The 20,023-nt window shown below is 44.5% G+C and overlaps 1 protein-coding gene across 2 annotated transcripts in view; it reads right to left on the bottom strand.

The window, feature by feature from the left end:
- SEPTIN10 (septin 10) overlaps positions 1 to 20,023 on the bottom strand; it is a 51,742-nt gene that overhangs the window by 27,851 nt on the left and 3,868 nt on the right. Inside the window, exon 2 of one of the 2 annotated variants that reach the window (XM_057557911.1) lies at positions 3,368 to 3,436. The exons of the other annotated variant lie outside the window; for it this stretch is intronic. Within the exon in view, the coding sequence (XP_057413894.1) occupies positions 3,368 to 3,436 (69 nt within the window). The remainder of the gene's footprint in view (positions 1 to 3,367; positions 3,437 to 20,023) is intronic. 2 annotated transcript variants of the gene reach the window in all.

Genomic DNA, 20,023 nt, shown 5'->3' with positions numbered 1-20,023 from the left:
CAGGATTTATGATACATGGAGAAGCAGGATGCATGACTGTGACAGCACAAAAGATGGGAAGGGGAATGGAGTTACACTGTCATAAGGTTTCTACACTATACAGGAAGTGCTGCAACACTGAAGGCAGTGAGTGATAAGTTAAAGCCCACATCAAGTACTGTTTAAAAAAATAAAAGACCAAAGAGGGTTAGCTAGTAAGCAATCATAAAAATACTCCATTAATCCAAAAGGAGGCAGGAAAAGAAAAAAAAATGAAAGAACAAATGGGACAAATGGAAAACACATGGCCACAAATGTACGGACACCAAGGGGGGAAGTGGTGGTGGGATGAACTGGGAGGTTGGGATTGCCATGTATACACTAATATGTATCAAATGGATAACTAATAATAACCTGCTGTATAAAAAAATAAAATACAATTTTTAAAAAAAACGTAAAAAAAAAACACATGGCCAGTTGGTAGACTTAAAACAGCTGTGTCTATAATGAAACAGAAGTGGTCTAAGCCAGCTAGCTGTCCAACAGGACCTTCCATGACAATGCTGAGCTGCCAACAGGAGCCACCAGCCACGTGCAGACACTGAGCACCTGCATGTAACGCATGCAACCGAGGAAGGAACTTTTAAATTTTATTTAATTTAAACTAATTTAAATTTAAATAGCCACGTGTGGCTAGTGGCCACCATACTAGACAGTGTAGGTCTAAACTTTTCAATTAAAAGGAAATTGTCAGACTGGATAAAAGAGCAAGACCCAAATATATGCTGTCAATACAGTAACCGACACACTGATGGTAAAATTCATATGGGAAGGCAGAAGACTTAGAACAGCTAGACTGATTGTACAAAAGAACAAGCTGAAGGACTTACAGTACCTAATCTGAGGCTACAGTCACCAAGGAGTGTGGTATTGTGACAATCTATTATTTACCTATTTGTCTACTTAATCAAAATTAAAAACTTAGAGTCATCAAGGAATATGCAAGTCACAGACTGGGAGAAAATAGTATATATATGACAAAGCACTTGTATTCAGAATACATAAAGAATTTTGTAAGATTCAATAATAAGACAACCCATTTAAAAAAAAAATGGGTAAAACACTTGAACAGACACTTCACAAAAAAGATAACAAAATAGCCAATGAGCAAATGAAAGAGTGCTCAATATTATTAATAGTTATCAGGAAAATGTGAAGCACAACTACAATAAGATACCCCTGAAGAGCCACTAAAATGGCAAAAATTTAAAAGGCTGATAACATCACGTGTTGGAGATGACGAACAAAAATGGGAACTCTGATAAGTTCGCTGCTGCAAATGCACAATGACACAGCCGCTCTGGGGGCAGGCAGTGGTTTCTTCTAAAGTTAAATACACGTAACTGCACAGCCAGAAAACCCCGCTTGCCAGCACCCAAGATAAAGAGCACCCATCCACACAAGGACTGACGCACGGATGGTCGTAGCAGCTTTCCTCCAAACAGTCAGAAGTGGCAAGAAACAAGCAAAGGTCCAACAACTGGCAAATGGATAAACAAGTTGTAGTGAATCCACACGATGGAATCCTGAACGACTGACACATTCCACACGTGGAGAAATCTCAGATGCTAAGTATCTAAACAGTGATTTATTCACTGTGATTTGAGTTTCAAAAAGAAAAAATCTTTTCACATATTCTCATGTATACATGAATATAGATGACGATGTCTCACAGGGTAGTGACAGACTATTGGGAGTGGACCTGGAGGTGTAGGTGAGAAAGACGAGCTTCTCACTGCACACGGTGGGAGAGTTCCCACGAGGACCCCAAGACTGCTGGTACCGGGTGTGCCCACACCTTCTGGTTACTCAAACACTAACCTAGCTGCTGCGGTGAAGGGGTTTTACAGATGTCATTCAGGTCCCAAATCAGTTAACCTTAGAAAGGGAGATTATCCGGGGTGGACCCTTAAAAGGGACAGAGGATTTCCGAGTGGAAGGGATTCGAAGCATGAAGGGGCCTTGCCTTTCCAGTTCCCCTTGCTGTATGGGTCACAAGGACCTAAGAATGATCTCCAGAGGCTGGCAGCAACCGGCCAGCAAAGAACGGAACTCTGCCGACAACCTGGAAGAGTCGGGGGTGGGGTGGGGTGCGGTCCCAGCTGGGAAGCAGCAGCCGACCTCCTGCACGTGAGGCCTGGGTGGAGACGCCAGGGAGGCCTCCTGGCTCTCCCAACCCGCAGGCTGGGAGCTAATCAACAGCTGCTGTTTCAAGCAGCTCAGTCCGTGCCATTTGTTACGGAGCAACAGAAAACTAGTCCACGAATGAGTTGTGCCCTTCGAGTCCCTTTTACCAGGTAAGCCTGTTATCTCTGTGATTTAAAAAGAAGAGAGAATGAAGAAACACACTATGCTTCCCAGCTGGCCGTGAGAGCATTCAAGAGGATTAGAATAGTACTTGTTAGAGTTTCTATCGGAGAAGCACAAAAGTTGAACTAAACGGCCTATAGACTCCCTCCTGGTTCTAAAGCACGTGATTTTAATGTCATGGAAATAAAAGAAGCTTTTCAAAAATGTGGGAGTGGTCAGCATCATTTAAGGAAGAAGAGGGGCTGGAGAAAATGAGGACTGAGCAGTGAGCACTCAGTGCATCAGTCACTAAACAACTGCAGCAGTTTCAGCAAAGCAACGTGTTAGAAGGCAGATTAAGAGTAATTCAAAGTCTGCGAGGTGATAAAGATAGAACAGACTACAATCACCAGTGAGAGAAGAGAGATAAAATGATGGCAGCTCGGTGGCCAGCTCGGTGGTATCAGAACTGGGGGGACCTCAGCACGTGTGGGGAGGCAGAGGCTGCTGGAGCACGGAGCTAAAGGAAAGGGATCTCGTGACCCGTGCTCACGGTTACAGTTTTCTCTTTCAAAACACGGACAACTCACCTCGTTCACCAAATTAAATTTACTCCCTCTTTTTAAATATAACTTTTAATACAAATTACCGAAACGCATCCTGTGCAGGCACTCAGAAGGCCCTCAGAAGCACTAAGGTCTGACCTCGCACTCAGGAAGGCTCCGACAGGGCCATCCTGTGGCGTCCCACCCTGTCATCACCAAGGTCTGCGAGGACGCCCGCTACAGCAGTGCCAGGTTCCCCCCGCCTGCCGTGGCAGAGCTGGAACCTGCATCTGCTTAACGTCAGGCAGGGTAGAGACGCTGTGGACAGTCGACGGTGATGCAGTTCGTCACTGATTTTTAACTTGGATCAACATAACAGTTAATTCATATTCAAGGTAAGTACCAACAAAAGTCTGTCAGGTCTCTCAGTAGTTATTCTGAAACCACAGAGGCATCCAGAGTACAAGGTGGGTCTACTTAAAAGATATACTCACTTTCTCGTCATTGTCAAATACTTGTGGGGACATATGAGCTGTTTTTGTTGCCATGTGAGACTGAAAGAGCTGAAAAAGAAAACACAGATATTACTCCAAAAAAACCTATATCTAAGTAATGTACTTATATTAAAAAGGAATTCCAATATTGTCATTATCGCCAAGCTTTGACTTGTAATCTACACAAGTGACTCATGTTTAAAACTGTGGTTTTCTTGCTGGAAGGGTATCTGCACAGGTAAGTAATATGTGATAGTCAACACATGATACACATTATTGCACTTACACCCACACACACAAAAATGTAAAAATTATCATGTATAGAACCTCTACCACATGCCCATCACCATGCCAGCTCACGGAGTACGTGCTCTTATTTGATCCTCAGGACAGATCTGAGCTACACACATTACCACTCCACAGCCTGCACGAGAAAATTAGGATTCTGAAAGGTTAAGTAACTCACCCTAAACCATACAAGCCAGTAAGCTGTAGGCACAGGTCTACTCTGACTGCAAAGCTGGTGTTCGTTCTACTGTACCAAGTGTGGACCAAGTACTCAGTCACCTGTATGCAGGGAGTGGGGAAGACAGTACCAGAGAAGCTGTGGGAATTTAATTTCTGAGCAACCGCTTAAAGGGCACTGCCGCCCTACTCTGAAGGGCAGTGCAAGACACGGAGGAAACGTGGCCTTTTAAAAAAGTAACAGGAACATGGATGTAGTAAGAAAAAACGCAAACAGTGCCAATGAGAACACAGAGCAGAATAAGTACGTTCCCTTCCTCCCCTGACTCCCTGCAGCCTCGGCAGTGCTCTCCCCAGAGGCCACCTCCTGCGGGTAGAGGATGCGCGTGGTGGGAACGTGCAGTCTCTTTGGCTCACAGACATGGCACATAACCCATGCTCTGCAGTGGGTGTTTCCTTTCCACTTAATCTATGGTGGGGGGACTTCCCTGGTGGCGCGGTGGTTAAGAATCCGCCAGCCAATGCAGGGGACACGGGTTCAAGCCCTGGTCCAGGAAGATCCCACGTGTCGCAGAGCAGCTAAGCCCACGAGCCACAACTACTGAAGCCTGCGTGTCTAGAGCCCGTGCTCCTCAACGAGAAGCCACTGCGATGAGAAGCCCGCGCACCACAACAAAGAGTAGGCCCCGCTTGCTGCAACTAGAGAAAGCTCACATGCAGCAGCGAAGACCCAACGCAAACAAAAAATAATAATTAAAAAAAAAAAGGAATCCACCTGCCAATGCAGGGGACATGGGTTCGAGCCCTGGTCCGGGAAGATCCCACATGCCGCGGAGCACCTAAGCCTATGCGCCACAACTACTGAGCCTGCGCTCCAGAGCCCGCGAGCCACAACTACTGAGCCCACGTGCCTAGAGTCCGTGCTCCACAACAAGAGAAGCCACCGCAATGAGAAGCCCACGCACCGCAACTAGAGAAAGCCTGCGCGCAGCAATGAAGACCCAACGCAGCCAAAAATAAATAAATCTGTGACTCAGTTTAAAAAATAAATAAATAAAAAATGAACACTCCCTCTTAAAAAAAAAAACCTCTCTGGTGCAGGCTGTTGCGGCAGAACGTGAGCTGCCTCACTCCCTCTACAGGACAGCGCTCTCTCTGTAAAGTACACAACATGAGGATGCACTGTCTTTAACTACAGTGAACTACGCTGCAGTGAACAGCTTTGCCCGCACAGGGGACGAGGGACGGACCCTGCGGCAAGCGAGGGGCGTGTCTGGCGCCTCGAACCGCCCCTCCCCCCACCCTGGGCTGTGACGCAACAGCCACAGAGACACACGGGGCACATCGGGACTGCGTTCTGCGCAACGCTAACGGCCCCTTCCTCTGGTACTTGCTGGGTAACGGAAGCTTTTGAAGCCTGGCCCTGGGACTTAACAGGACACGTAGCGAGTCCAAACCCTGAGCAGCCAACTGAGCGCACTGTGGCGACAGGTGGCTCTGGCCAGTGGGAAGAGGCCCCGTGTAAGAGCACAGCCGAGGCTCGGGATGAACACACAGGCACGGGCTGTGTTTCTACCATTTAAGAAGTGAAAAGCACGTAATGATACGAAGCCCACCAGAACTGGCCTAGTGTGGTTTTAACTGTACACACACCTCCCTGACTCCCCCCAGCCCCTGTTCTGAGCCAGCACAGAAGAGTGAGAGCACTGGGAAGAGAGAGCAGTGATCACGGCCACGCGCACAAAGAGGAAAGACAACGACACTGCGCTGGGCCAAGAGACGGCCAAGCATCAGGCGAGGCGGCATAAGGTGGGAAGACCCCTGAGCCCCGGAAGGGAGGCCGGATTTCTTATCTGGACAAAGTGAACCGTGAGGGAAAGTTTGCTGGAAACACAACGCTCATCGTCTCTGGCTGCGAAGTTACGAAGAGGCGAGAAGCCGAGCAGGGGCAGACGAGTTGCGGGCTGAGGCCTGGAGTGTCCGCCTGGGCTGGGACCTGCTGTCGGGACCCAGGCGCCCCCGAAGCTCCGGCTCAGGGCCCCGCGCAGGCCCGGAGGGAAAGCGAGCAGAGCCTCCGCGCAGCCATCCGCTGCCATCGGGATGGGAGTGGGTGCCGCCACGTCTAACTGAACTTCATAAACTACAGAACAATAATGAAAATTAATCTTTAAAAAACTACAGTAAAAAAGTAGTTTTGGGGTTTTAATATAATGGAGAGCATATCGAAATTTTTGTGAAATGCTGCTTAGGAAGCAGTTTCATTGATGTGTAAAATTTGCTTAGAAAAAATGAGATAGGGTTTGTACTCCTTTATGATTAAACTTTAAACTTTGACTAATAAAACCAAGGTTCCACTTCTGTCATTTATGTAAGTTCATATCAAATATCCACTTTTGTTTATTCATTTCCTGTGTTTCTGAACACCTGCCAAAAAGCTTACTTTAAATCTCTGTGGATAAGTATTTTGATCGGGAAGTAAAAATGAGTCACATAAAAGTATTATAAATAGTTGTTTTTAGTATTTTCCACTGGTACTACCTGACTAGTCAAATTTCCAAAACACATTTTAGAATGAAAACAGTTTTTAATAAATTAACATTACTGAAGGTAAAATAACAAAGGGACAAGAGTTGACCCCGTCCCTCTAGTGGCAAACACTAAATTAAAAAAAAACTGGAAGTGGAATTCCAGTCTGCTCCACCACTGACTAGCTTCTTAGCAAATCCTATGCTGGGAACTGGGTCTTAGGAGGAAAAGACACGGCCCTTGATCTTAAGAACTTACCTCAGAGAAAACACAAGCTCATAATAGGCAATCAAATCTCATTCCAAGGCACCAGGGAAACTAACAAAATCACCATCTACATATGACGACAGTAGCTTTTATTCTGAATACAAGCATACATCATACATACACAAACACACATGTATTTAAATCTCTACACCTACATCCTAGAAAGAAAAACTTTATACAGTACTTTTAACTCCTGCCAAAGTCTAACACATTTTTTAAAAGTTGTAGTATATAACGAATCACAGAAAAAAATGCCAGAACATTTTGGGGAAGATCAGGTTCTCCACCTTCTTCAAAATATCAGTTTGGGGAGTATGGGCAACGCAACAGAGGCTGCACACAATCTGTCCTGGGGTCCCTTGGAGACAGGTGGTAGGTGACCTTCTTCCTCCCGGTCAGCTATGGGGAAAATTCGGTGATTCACAACGGGACCCTAGATTTCCTGACAACTCTTCTGACTCGCCTGGAAACAGTCCTGTAATGCTTCATCACCTCTCTAGGTACAACAGTGAGCTTTGGAGGAACAGAATTATGACTTGGGTTACAATAGCTTCATTTTAACTTCACTTTCTCACAGTTTTTATCTTTGTAAAGCTAATCCAAGAAATAGAACCACAGTTTTCAAATTGTCCTCTGGTACTGCTTGGAGTTCTTTAGGCCAAAAAAAAAAAAAGTAAGAGAGAATGAAGAGCAGAGAGGTCAAAATAGTTATCTGGGCCTATTTTATGGGTTTCAAGAGATCCGCGTTCTTTGGCTTAAAACAATACTTTGAAAGAGTCCACGGATGCATTATTTAAATCATTTTATTAAATCTTCAGCTTAAGTAAACTTTAAAAATAAAGTTAATATACTCATCTAAAATTTTCCTAAAAACAAGTAGTAAAATTACCTTATTCAAATTATACAGAAGTTGATTCTGGAAGTGGATACTAATTACAACCAGGGAAAAAAAGAAACAATCCAATTGAATCAATAAGACTGGGCACTGTCACGAGAAGCAACGTGCAGGCCTCCTGTCCCTCCAAGACAGTCTTGGTCGAGGGCAGCTTAGGGTAGGCCAAGTTCCATCAAAATATCACTTCAATTTTACCACCATCTCCAATAAACATAAAAGTTAAAGGGTAACTACAAAGTCTCATATGCAGCCTCAAAAGATCATCAAGATGGGAAAATTCTTGATAGTAATTCATATGAAAAAGAGGGATTTTAAGCTCAAAAAAACCCCTTACAGTAGCTGCTTCAGATACAAATGCAATCTTATTTTGAAATTACTTTCCCCCACTTAATTAGAAAAGGAGTATTTTATGTTTATTACAGGAAAAAACACCCTTTCTAATTGTGTCACTTTAATAACACTACCATGAACACTCCTCCGTGGCAGCCAAGCGGTGTGCCCCGCAGATGCCCCTCCAACAAGAACTGCCCTCTGGCTACACAGGATGCAATGAGCTGACGGCCTCCAGCAGCTGGGCCTGCAGGACTGGACCCCCACCACGCCTTCCCAGGAAGCCTAGCCAAGGCCTGAGCGCGGTGCGGTGTCAGGACCCGGGCTCTTCTGCCCCGCGCACACTGCCCTGGCAGGCACTGGGCTGGCCCAGACTCCGCCGGATCCGCACGGGCTCTGAGGGTCTCTCTGTGGATTCTGCTTCCTCCCCTTTCTCCTCCAGGGCGTTACCCTCCCCCACCCCATGCCCCCGCCCCAGTCAATCTCCTGGCTCTTCCTTGAGGACCCCCCACACACCTGTACAACCATCGATCACTGTGTACATCTATCTGATAAGTTTTCTCACAAGAAATCCCTAGAATGTAATTACTGGTCAGAGGTATGAACATATTGCCAAACTACTTACATTTCCAAAATCAGTATAAAAATAAAGTATCATCTCATTATATAGTCATCATCAATACAGGTGTTAACAATTTTTAAGTGTCAATCTGTTAGGCAAAAACTGAAATCTTAATTTGATTTCTGGTATTCTGAACATTTTTTTTCAGGTTACTGAAAAAAATTTTCAGTAACCTGAAAAAAAATGTTCAGAATACCAGAAATCAAATTAAGATTTGATTTTAAGATCAGGTTTTCATTCATCACCAGTTCACGTTTTCCCATTTGCCTATTAGGGTATTCCTTTTTTGTTTCTTATTAACGAGAGCTGTTGGATGTAACTCCATGCTTGTCATGTGTATTACAAATGTCTTTTCTGGATTTGTCACTGATCTCGGTTTCCATAGAGCTCAATCTATCAATCTTTTCTATTATGGGTTCTTCCTTAAATGTAAAGCTTAGAAAATCTTTCCACACTCCAAGTTTTTTAAAAACATGAATCTAAATTTTTTCTGAGTTCTCTTATGGCTTCATGTCTTATACAGAAGTTTTTAAGCCTTCTAAAAATTACTTTCTAGTTCTGTGTGAGGTACTTCTCCCCAATGTTGTTGGCCTGTTGCAGCATCAGGGGACAGCAAAGCGTATTCAAACATCTGTAGTCTGTTTCATGGAGATGAATCTCCCAAGGGAAAAAGCAGGACCCATGAGTGAACTAGAGAGGCTGACCTGACACAGCAAAGAGAAACTTCTGAAGACCTCAGGCTGTCTAACAAGACGGGACGGGCTGCCCGGGAAGGACTCAGCTGCCGACCCGGGCAAGCTGTGGCGCCAGTTCCTGCTCTGATCTTCTAAGATCGCTTTCAACTCAGGATGTGTGACCTGTGAGCAGGCAATGAGGAAAAGTATGTGATGTGACGGAGAATGAAGGATGAGTCATGGGAAACTGCAAGTACAGACAAGGTGGATTAAGGAAAGACACAACACAACCACACCTAGTTGATACGGAAAGGCTTATTTAAATGAAAAGTAGATGGTTTGCATTCCAGGGAGAGGAAGTATGTCCCAGGCAGGCTAGGTGACAAGCCAATCAAAGTTGAGAAGTCAATTACTTAGGACAGGGGAAGGCAGAGGAACTCATTTAAAGGACTTAAAATTGACAAGGAATATTTGGGGAAGAAAAGAATACTGAAGAATAAGTGGGAAGTCTACCAATATACATTGCTTTTCGTTTATTCCACAAATATACACAGTATTTACTAAAAGACCTACATTTTCAGGACCCCAGGCATTTGAGGCTCAAAGGTGAATAAGTCATATCTTTGCGGTTTGAATTTGAGCACAGGTAGGAGACATGCATACAACTATGGACAGGGCACAGGAGTGGCTCGTGGTGAAATGACCCCCGCACGGTTAGAGATGGCACTGCCAAGAAAAGGCTTGAGCTGAGCCTTGAGGGAGAAATAGGAATTTTCCTAGCAAAGGAGAAAAGGATGTAAAGGAGTCAGTGTGTGCAAAAGCATGAATGCACCCCTGGCGTGGCTGGAAGCTGCAGTAAGTGCAGTGTAACCTAAGGCGGCTTCAGTTTAAGTGCGAGAGGACAGCAGAAGGCAGCAGGGCGGGACATTCCCTCAGCCTCCCAGTGAGGCCAGGAGCACCTCCACGCCTTTCAGACAAAGGTAAACTGATAGGCCATGGTGCTTAGCAGGAAAGAAGATTTGAGTTTAAGGTTCCTACGGGTCCCCGGATCCCTCAAGGAGCTTCCACCTAATCACTGGACTCTTTAGTCAAGTGTATAATAAATCTAGGGTAATTTTTACAGGGTTATTAAAAACAAATACAGTGGTAGTTCCCATTTCTTTTAAAAAGTGTCCCCTGATTCCGTAAGACTTGTACTCTTCCACATTGATACGAGCACTAAAAATCCAGCCCAACTCACTAAGCCAGTCAGGTTTACTTTTCAGACAGAACATAGTTAATACTATAATAGTTAATACTATACTACTAGTAACAGTTTAGAAGTTATTACCCCATTTTTGTAAGTCAGAAAAAGATAAATCTTCAAAAGGAAGGATAAAGTTGCATATTCTAAGAGTCTATACTGAAATATTGGCAACAGGAAATATTTTTACAAAGATTAGAAGCAATAATTATGAAAATTAAGAGAAATTATATGTGATATTAACTGGCAAAGAAAGAATATAAGATTTTGTTGACACCATGGTTACAAGTAAAAATTATTTATACATATGAGCAAGCATGTATAGAGTCTGATTCTAAAGGGAGGAGAATAAATATTTCCTTTTCTTCTTGATATCCATTAATATTATCCCTTATGTGAATTTAACAAAGACTAATGTAGAAAAAAGAATATGTCTTCCTCAAATATCTATAAAAATGCATTTATTTAGCAGATATGAATTGAGTGCCTCCTGTATTCCAGGAACTGTCCGAGGCCTTGGGGCTGAATAACTTAATAAAATAGAAGAAAAAAAATTAAGTCATTATGGAGCTTCCATTCCAGTTAGGGGAAGAAAGGCAAAAATCGAAGTGAAACACATGCTATGATGTGATAACAGAGAATAACAAATGCAGTAGAGAACAATAAGGCAGCAGAGGGGGATGGGGATAGGAAACGAGGAGGCGGCGTGGGGTCCCGGTCAGGGGCACCGTTCTGAACAGGGTGGTTGCAGGGAAGACGGCAGTTCAGCGAAGACCGGAAGGGGCACAGGGAGCAGAGCAGGTGAAGGGGCGCCTGGAGGAAGAGCATCCCTGGCAGAGGGAACGGACACCTGCAAAGATGTGGCAGCTGTGTGCGCTCTTGGGTCCCCGGAACAGCAAGCAGGCGAAGCAGCAGAGGGAGGGCGAGGCAGGGTGGTGCTGGACTTCACAGGGCTCCCAGGGCGCACTGAAGAACCTGGCTTGGAAGGGCTTGTAGCATAAAGGGACGTGAGTTAGCTTTGTAGGAAAAGATTCATTACAGCTACTGTGTTGAGAGGACACTGAAGGATGGCAAGGCAGAAGCAAGGAGACAAGGTGCAAGGCTACTGCATTAACCCATGGCAGTCTGTTAGTGGTGGAAGAGGTGAGATGTGGGCACATTCTGGACCCACCTCGACAGCAGAGCCAGTGGAACTTGCTGAAGGCTCAGTGTGGAATGTGGAGCGATGCGGAGAACGGTTCCAAAGTTCTGGGCTTGAACAACGGGGAGGAGGGAGCGCCCCTTCCTGGAACTGGGAAGACTGCAGAAGGAGGGGTTAGGGAAGGCGGCTCTCCTTGGAACTGGAGATGCCTGCTGGACACTCAAGTGAAGGTCCTGAGTAGGCAGCAGGGTGCTCGAGTGGACAGAGCAGAGATACGTGGACTAGAGGTGACAATTCTGATGTCACCCATACACGGCAAGTCCTCAGCGCTGTGGGACGAGGTGAGTCACCCTGGGAGTGAAGGTGCTTAGAAAAGAGAGGGCTCCCAGAACTGAGCCCTGGGGGGACTCGGACTCTTCAAGTTTGGGGCACTGGGAGCAATCAGTCCAACTGACTGAGAAGGAACAGTCAAAGAGGGTGAAAGAAATCCGGAGAAGTATGGAGTCCTGGAAGAAAGCGTTGGAAGAGAACGAGTACCACTCCCATTCCTTGACCGACCGTGTGCGGCTGCTTTCAGGACACAGTGTACACAGAGACCACATGGCTCGCAAAGCCAAAAATGTTTACTGTTTGACCCGTTAAAGAAAATGTTTACCAACCCTCGACCTAGAAGGATGAGACGGTGAATGAACGAGGAACATGCGGCACAGTCTGTCGGCAGCATCAAGGCCTCTTGAGCCGAGTGGTCACGACGCGAAGGAAGACCACTCGGCACGACGCTCCTCCATCGCATTCAGCTGTGAGGACGCACGCGCGGAGTCCGGCACCGCTTGACTGCAGGCGGCGGGGGTTTGCCGGGGGAGAACGATGAAGCGAGAGAGGCGGCTGAGACGTGACATGAAGGGACAAGAGGGCGTGGAGGGCGTGAGGGGAAGGGAGAGGCGGCGGGACGAGAGGGCCGTGGGGCCGGGAGCGCCTGGTGGAGGGCACAGGAAGAGGGGCGGCGTGGTCAGACTGAGCTCTCAGGGGTGCCCTTACGGATGACGACAAGGTCAAGGTGCTCCCCACTAGAAGGCGAGGCTAAAGGAGGGTGGCGAGCAGGACACTGAAGGAGAGGAGGCGGGAGGCTGAAATCGGCCGTGATCACACGGGTCACTCGCTAGAGATCCATCAGGCCCTGCGGCAGGAGGCGTTTCAGAGGTGGCTCAACAGAGGCGGTGAGCATACAGTATGCCAGCCCCGTGAGAGTCAAAGCCTGGAACTTTCCAGGATGAGAGCGAATGATGGGGAGTGGCGACCACCTCCCCTCGGGGCTCTGTGCTGCCAGGTGTCCATGAGCCACAGGAAGCTTCCACACACTGCCCCCCGCCGCCGGTCCCCTCCGCCCTGCGTCCCCCACAGAGGCTCCTCCTCTCCAGTCAAGGAGCTTCTGTCTGAAGAAGGCAAAGATTTCCTAGCTACAATACCAAAAGCATGATCCACAAGAGAAAAATGATAAACTGAACCTAATAAACTAAAAACCTTCTGCTGTTCAAAACACACTGTTAAGAGAATGAAAAACCAAGACACGTACTTGGATAAAAGATTTGTAAATCATTTATCTCATGAAGAACTTATGTCAGAAATATCTATATATGTTTAAAAACTTGTACAACTCAAAAGACAATAACTCAATTTAAAAAAATGGGGAAAAAACTGGAACAGGTGCTTCACCAAAGATATAGGGATGGCAAATAAGCACATAAGAGGCTCAATATCCTTAGTCATTAGACAAATGTAAATTAAAACACAAGGTATCCCTACATACCTATCAGAATGACTTTTAAAAAACACTATCTGGCAAGGATGCAGAACCATCGTTAGTGGGAATGCAAATTTTGGCACAAACATTTTGAGAAACAGTTTGGCAGTTTCTAAGGTTAAAACACACTTACCGGGCTTCCCTGCTGGCGCAGTGGTTAAGAATCCGCCTACCAATGCAGGGGACACGGGTTCGATCCCTGGTCCAGGAAGATCCCACATGCCACGGAGCAACTAAGCTTGTGCGCCACAACTACTGAGCCTGCACACCTAGAGCCTGCGCTCTGCAACAAGAGAAGCCACCGCAATGAGAAGCCCGCGCACTGCAATGAAGAGTAGCCCCTGCTCGCCGCAACTAGAGAAAGCCCACACACAGCAACGAAGACCCAACGCAGCCAAAAAAAAAAAAAACAAAAACACACACTTATACTCAGCAATCCTACTCCTAGATATCAACCCCAGTACAATGAAAACTATTATTCAAATAAAAACCTGTATGTGAATGTATGTATGTAGTAACTTTATTAAAAACTGGAAACAGCGCAAATGTTCTTCAACTGGAAAATGGATGAACAAACTAAACTGTGGCCCATCCACACAATAGAATAGCACTTGGCAATAGAGGGACATGAGCAACGTGATGGATGAATCTCATAGGCACTGCTCTTAGCTAAAGAAGCCAGCTCAAAGGCTATGAGAATCCCATACGCATGACGCTCTGGCAAAGGCAAAGCAATAGGGGCAGAAAAGTGATCAGTGATAGACACTAGGAGGAGGACTGCAAAGAAGCACCAAGGAATGTGCGGTGGAGGATGCTGGAACAGTTCTCTATTTTTCATTGTGGCTCTGGTTACATGACTGTATGTATTCATCAGAACTCATGAAACTTTGTACTAAAAAAGTAAACTTCACTGTGCATGAATTATAGCTTAATAAAAAAGTTAATTCTCAAAGATATAACAAAATTTTTTAAGTAAAAGTAAGTAATCAATACATGGGAAAGCAGTAGCTAACAAAAACAATATCTGAAGACAAACCAAATGACTTAGAGGATACATGTATGATTATTTGTGAGAAGCAATAAAAAAGAAAATATTCAAATATGCAATGAGAATAAAATAGTCTCTCCAATTGTTCAAATTACAATTAAGTATTAGGTTCTTTTGGCTCTCAGAGTCATGTGGAAACTGGAAATTATAATTCTTTTCCACACAACAGAATCTCTGTTACTATATGACAAGCAGCCTATCTTTTCCCAAAACAGAGAGCCCCTAGAAATTGTCTTAATGACCGAGGTCACAAGAGAGAAGGGTTAACATGACATCAGTGTAAATGTATGGCTTAAGAAGGCTGCTGGGACTTCCCTGGTGGCGCAGTGGTTAAGAATCCGCCTGCCAGTGCAGGGGACACGGGTTCGAGCCCTGGTCTGGGAAGATCCCACATGTCGCGGAGCAACTAAGCCCGTGTGCCACAACTACTGAGCCTGCGCTCTAGAGCCCACGAGCCACAACTGACCCTGCGTGCCGCAACTACTGAAGCCCGTGCGCCTAGAGCCTGTGCTCTGCAACAAGAAAAGTCACTGCAATGAGAAGCCCGTGCACCGCAACTAGAGAAAACCCGCGCGCAGCAACGAAGACTCAATGCAACCAAAAATAAATAAATAAAAAATAAAAATAAATTTAAAAAAGAGGGCTGCTGGAGCTAACTGCTTATGGTGGCAAGAGATACAAAGGTCGGGAGCACTAAGCAACTGCCAAAGCCATGTGCCAGGGCCCGGGCCAAAGAGGCACCAGCACAGCAGGAGCAAAACAAGAGACAGTCTGTTAACAAATTTTGAGAGAGTTAACCCTCAACCCCCAAAACGGAGATAACAGTACTCGGCTCATGGAGTCGGGAGGAGAAATGTGATAATGCAAGTCAAGCACTTGCCCCAGTGAATGCATGTTAGCATGGGGAGCACTCAGTTACCCCAGTGGTGTCCCATACAAAAATATACCTTGAATACTTTAGTGTTTGCAAAGATCTTTAGAGATTACCAGACCACTAAAAAAGTAAAGATTCAGCTAAAGAAGTTGAAAATAATGGTTAAAGTTTCCTTTAGTTTTTAAAAAATATGCATTAAATTTTAAAGCTATTTTTTTCATGACTGGCGAATACAATTGAAAGGCATCTCGTGATATTTTAAGATTGAGTATATACGCTGAGTCTGAGATGAAGAATCTTCTTCCTGCCGAAAATATTACTTCCCTGCTAATCCATGGCCATCTCTTCCTTTAATACTAAGCTCAATATTGAGTTTTGGCAAAAAGGCCTCACTCTTTATATAAATTTAAAGCTAGTACAAATCACCATCTCACATATAGGTTGTACTTTCCAAAAGTTCATTTTAGTAAGCTTTTTGGATCTAGAATACTGTTTCCATAGAAACAACATTACAGTTAAGGTCCTGAGTAGGTTCACAAATGCCTTATTTAACCCATAATGTACAGACGATTTACAGTTTTAGACTAAGTTTTCAAATCCAGCAGCAGACAAAGTACACCTGTTGCCCTATTCCTAGAAAAACTAACTCTAGATCATGCATTCTCAATGGGGGTATCCCCCCACCACTAAGGTGGTAGAAATTGGTTTTTGGGGGACCAAAAAAAAAAAAATCAGTGGTTTGTGGACCTCCAAAGCTCAATCAACCCTATCTGAAAAAATGTATTCTTTAGTACTAAATTCCTCTCATTAGGGAAAACTTAATTAATTGGATCAATTAATTTAATAAGACTAATTAAATGTTATTAATGAACTAAATTTGATTTAACTTTCATTTTTCTCCAGAAAGGGCAATAATGAAAAATGATAATTACTGCTCTAGACAAAGACTGAAACAGGCCACGTTTGCATGCAGCATTTCCCACCTTCCTCCGCAGCCCTCTCCACGCTGCCCTGCGCTCCAGTCTCTTCACCCAGGTTGGTCCTAAATCAACTGCCCGCCTGTTTTCACTGCTAATCAAACTCCTTTCTCCGTTCCCGAGTTCTCACCAGGGGTTAGGAAAGTGACCTCTGACTAACCTTCCCTAAGCTAGTTATACTTTCACAAGAGGAGACTTGGTGGGGACAACTCAATGCCTTTGTTTCTGAAGCCCTGAGTCACTGCCCTGCAGACTGAGCACACTAGCTACCAATCTGCCGATGAGGACAGTTTCCCACTTACACACACAGGACGGCCCCAGTTAACAACTCATCTTAAAACAAAGCTCCTTTATAACAAAGACATCTTTTAATGTTTGAAAATCATTCAAGCAATCCTGGCTTGATTAATAACGCAAAGTAATAGTCCAGTTAAAAAGTATACACTGAACTAAGCGAAAATAACACTGTGCACAACTACATCTGTCCATGAAAAAACGAGTATGGACCACTCACAAAACATTTATGGTGTCCATCAATATACCCTCTACCTAGCATTTCATTACTTATGGCCTTTTTCTACACATATCAATCACACTGTCTGATGAGAACAAAAGGACTCCTCACTGTCTCCATAAACATGGTCCGAATAGAGGGCAGGATAACCTTGATCCGGTTCTTCAGAGGAGAGTGAAAGGAGACCAGAGAAGACGTCCCACAGTTCTTGCACCTCATCTTTGGTAAGCCCTGCGGTTGTGTGACGCTAGGCTGCCTGAAACTGGCTTGGCAGGGCCGGGGACCCCATCACAACTGGCAAGAACCTGCAGGACCAGCCCGTCCTCCTGGTCCCTCCCCACACACACATCTCAAACAGAAACTGCCTCTTCTCCTTTCCCCCAACCGTAACCCCTTCTTATGCCTCACGATGCATATTTTATTTTTTCAGCATATGTCATAATTTTAATACTTACTTCAGTTGTTTTACTCAGGTCTGACATCCCAGAAAACAACCCTATTCCTCCTGTATAATTTCTACTTCTGGCAATAAGCATTTCTGAAACACATCCTTTGTGAACTAAATGATTACCACGCAACCTCTACCAAACTGCCATATGCTTACATCTCCATCTGTCAGTTGTCTCAGGCCTAGATGTCAGAGTATTTAGGATCGTTTCAACAGGAAAAGATTCCGGATGGCCTTAAATGGAACACGGCTGAGAGGGTGCATCTTTATCCCTCTCCCCTGACAGGGGTTCCACAGCCTCAGCCCTCCATGTGCATGTGGCACAGCTGCCACTTCCGCTTACTGGCGTCTCCACGCATCTTCCCTCGTAACACACAGAAATGGGACTGAAATTCTGACACCTAGGTTCATTTTCCTCCGCTTCATTTCTCCCAAAGGCTGCATTTCAAAAATCTGTCACATGCTCTGTTTGACTCTACCTTCCTTTTGTAGTCTCAATACCCGGTTCATTTTTTTAAATTTGCCCCAACAATTTAGTTATTCCATAATTTAAATTTTTCTAGTGTCAGAAAAAGCAGACTGAAAGAAATCTGAAAATTCTAGAATGTAGTCAGTCATGGCTCCTGAGAGAATATGGTCACCATGTTTCTCGAAACAGATGCTCCAAACACATGGTCTAAAAGTATCCTGTCCTTGGAAAGACACCTGGCAGTGCTCCAGAAAACCCAGGGCTCAGAGCGTCCCTAAGCTGGTAAAAGTCTAACCACACACCTTCATTTGCCTCTGACAGGGAAAGCCTGCAGATAGCCAAAAGGGAGCCTGTACATCCCTGTGGCATTATTTAAATTAACCAAAACAAATGAGGAAAAAGAGGCCACCAAAACACAATTCTGGACAACTTTAAGATTAGCACACAAAAGCTCACCTTTGCAATGACTAGTTCTGGAACGAATCACATAGTGTGAGGAACTTTGAGTTCTATTGTATCTAAGCTGCTTCAGCTAGATCCTCAATGAAGAAATCTCCGGACTTTTTGAGAAATACAAAGAAAGGAGTTAATTTCAAATAAGTGTAACTGCCAAATACAAAATTTCAAAGACAGGAAGAACACTCGAACAAAATATGCATATTTACTAAAAGTAATAATAAAAAATTGTAAGCATACTAAATCATGATTGGTTTTAAAGGTATTTAAAATGGTAGTTTTTAATCTTGTGGTTTTGTCATTGAGACTGTGAGCTGCTTATTTCTTTTTTTTTAAAGAGTAGCTTTTTTTTTTTTTTTCCTTTTTTTTTTTTTTTTTAATTTTATAGCTACTTTATTTATTTATTTATTTATTTTTGGCTGTGTTGGGTCTTCGGTTCGTGCGAGGGCTTTCTCTAGTTGCGGCAAGTGGGGGCCACTCTTCATCGCGGTGTGGGGACCGCTCTTCATCGCGGTGCGCGGGCCTTTCACTATTGCGGCCCCTCCCGTTGCGGGGCACAGGCTCCAGACGCGCAGGCTCAGTAGTTGTGGCTCACGGGCCCAGCTGCTCCGTGGCATGTGGGATCTTCCCAGACCAGGGCTCGAACCCGTGTCCCCTGCATTAGCAGGCAGATTCTCAACCACTGCGCCACCAGGGAAGCCCTGAGCTGCTTATTTCTGTGATCTTCAAATCAGTGGTAGACACAAATTGTAAAAGGTGTTAAATAAAATTTTAAAATAAAGCATCATCTAAATCAAACTTCCTCCCAGATATGATCAAAAGAAAGTGTAAAAATTATTCTCATTGAAAAAGCCTTGAGAATCAGGTATTTTGTACCAGGAATACTTAAAATCTTAAGCAGAGAAAATTAATTTAGTATGGTTAAAAATAAAGGGCCAGGGACTTCCCTGGTGGTGCAGTGGTTAAGAATCCACTTGTCAATGCAGGGGCACGGGTTTGAGCCCTGGTCCGGGAAGATCCCACATGCCGCGGAGCAACTAAGCCCATGAGCCAGAACTACTGATCCTGTGCTCTAGAACCTGCGAGCCACAACTACTGAGCCCACGCACCTATAGCCCGTGCTCCGCAAGAGAAGTCACCTCAATGAGAAGCCCGTGCACTGCAACAAAGAGTAGCCCCTGCTTGCCGCAACTAGAGAAAGCCTGCGCGCAGCAACAAAGACCCAACACAGCCAAAAATAGATAGATAGATAGATAGATAGATAAAATAAAAAATAAAGGGCTAATAAATATTCTTGAGAAGAGTAAGTCTATTCTGTAGTAAACTATAAAAATTTAAAACACTCTCTTCCTCCTTTCCCACACACCCAAATAAATAAATAATCAATACAAACAGTTACAGTCTGGAACTGTGTTAGGATCAAAATCAGCCTGGAAAAACCTCAAAGGCTTGGAGGAAGGTGGAGCCTCGTTAGAACATAAATGCAGACTAACAGCCTCTGGCTGCCTATAAGAATTTATAACTGATGTGTGTAACATTCAACAAGAATAAAATGATTCAAGGTGAACATACTTCCCATATAAAAAATATTCAACACCGGTCCTCAAAGATGTATAATCATGGCTATGGAGGATACAAAGAATATTACAGGTTGCTTTTCCTGAAGACAGATCATTTAACTGAGGGGGGGGGGCGAAATGCAAGGTTCACTAAAATTTAATTGATGTGAAAAGTTAAGTAACAATACAAAACATAAGTTAGGAGGTACTGCAAGGAAGCACATGACCAGTGGCAAACAAGCAGTACGACAGACTGCCACAGGTTAAAGTGCTCTGGGAAAGCTTCAGAGAAGATGGGACAGGAACTCGGTCTTTCATTATCTTATGATGATTACAGGACCTGGACC

The sequence above is a fragment of the Balaenoptera acutorostrata genome, chromosome 12, assembly GCF_949987535.1.
Source record: "Balaenoptera acutorostrata chromosome 12, mBalAcu1.1, whole genome shotgun sequence".
NCBI classification, from domain to species: domain Eukaryota; kingdom Metazoa; phylum Chordata; class Mammalia; order Artiodactyla; family Balaenopteridae; genus Balaenoptera; species Balaenoptera acutorostrata.
This window is presented reverse-complemented; position numbering and strand designations above follow the sequence as displayed.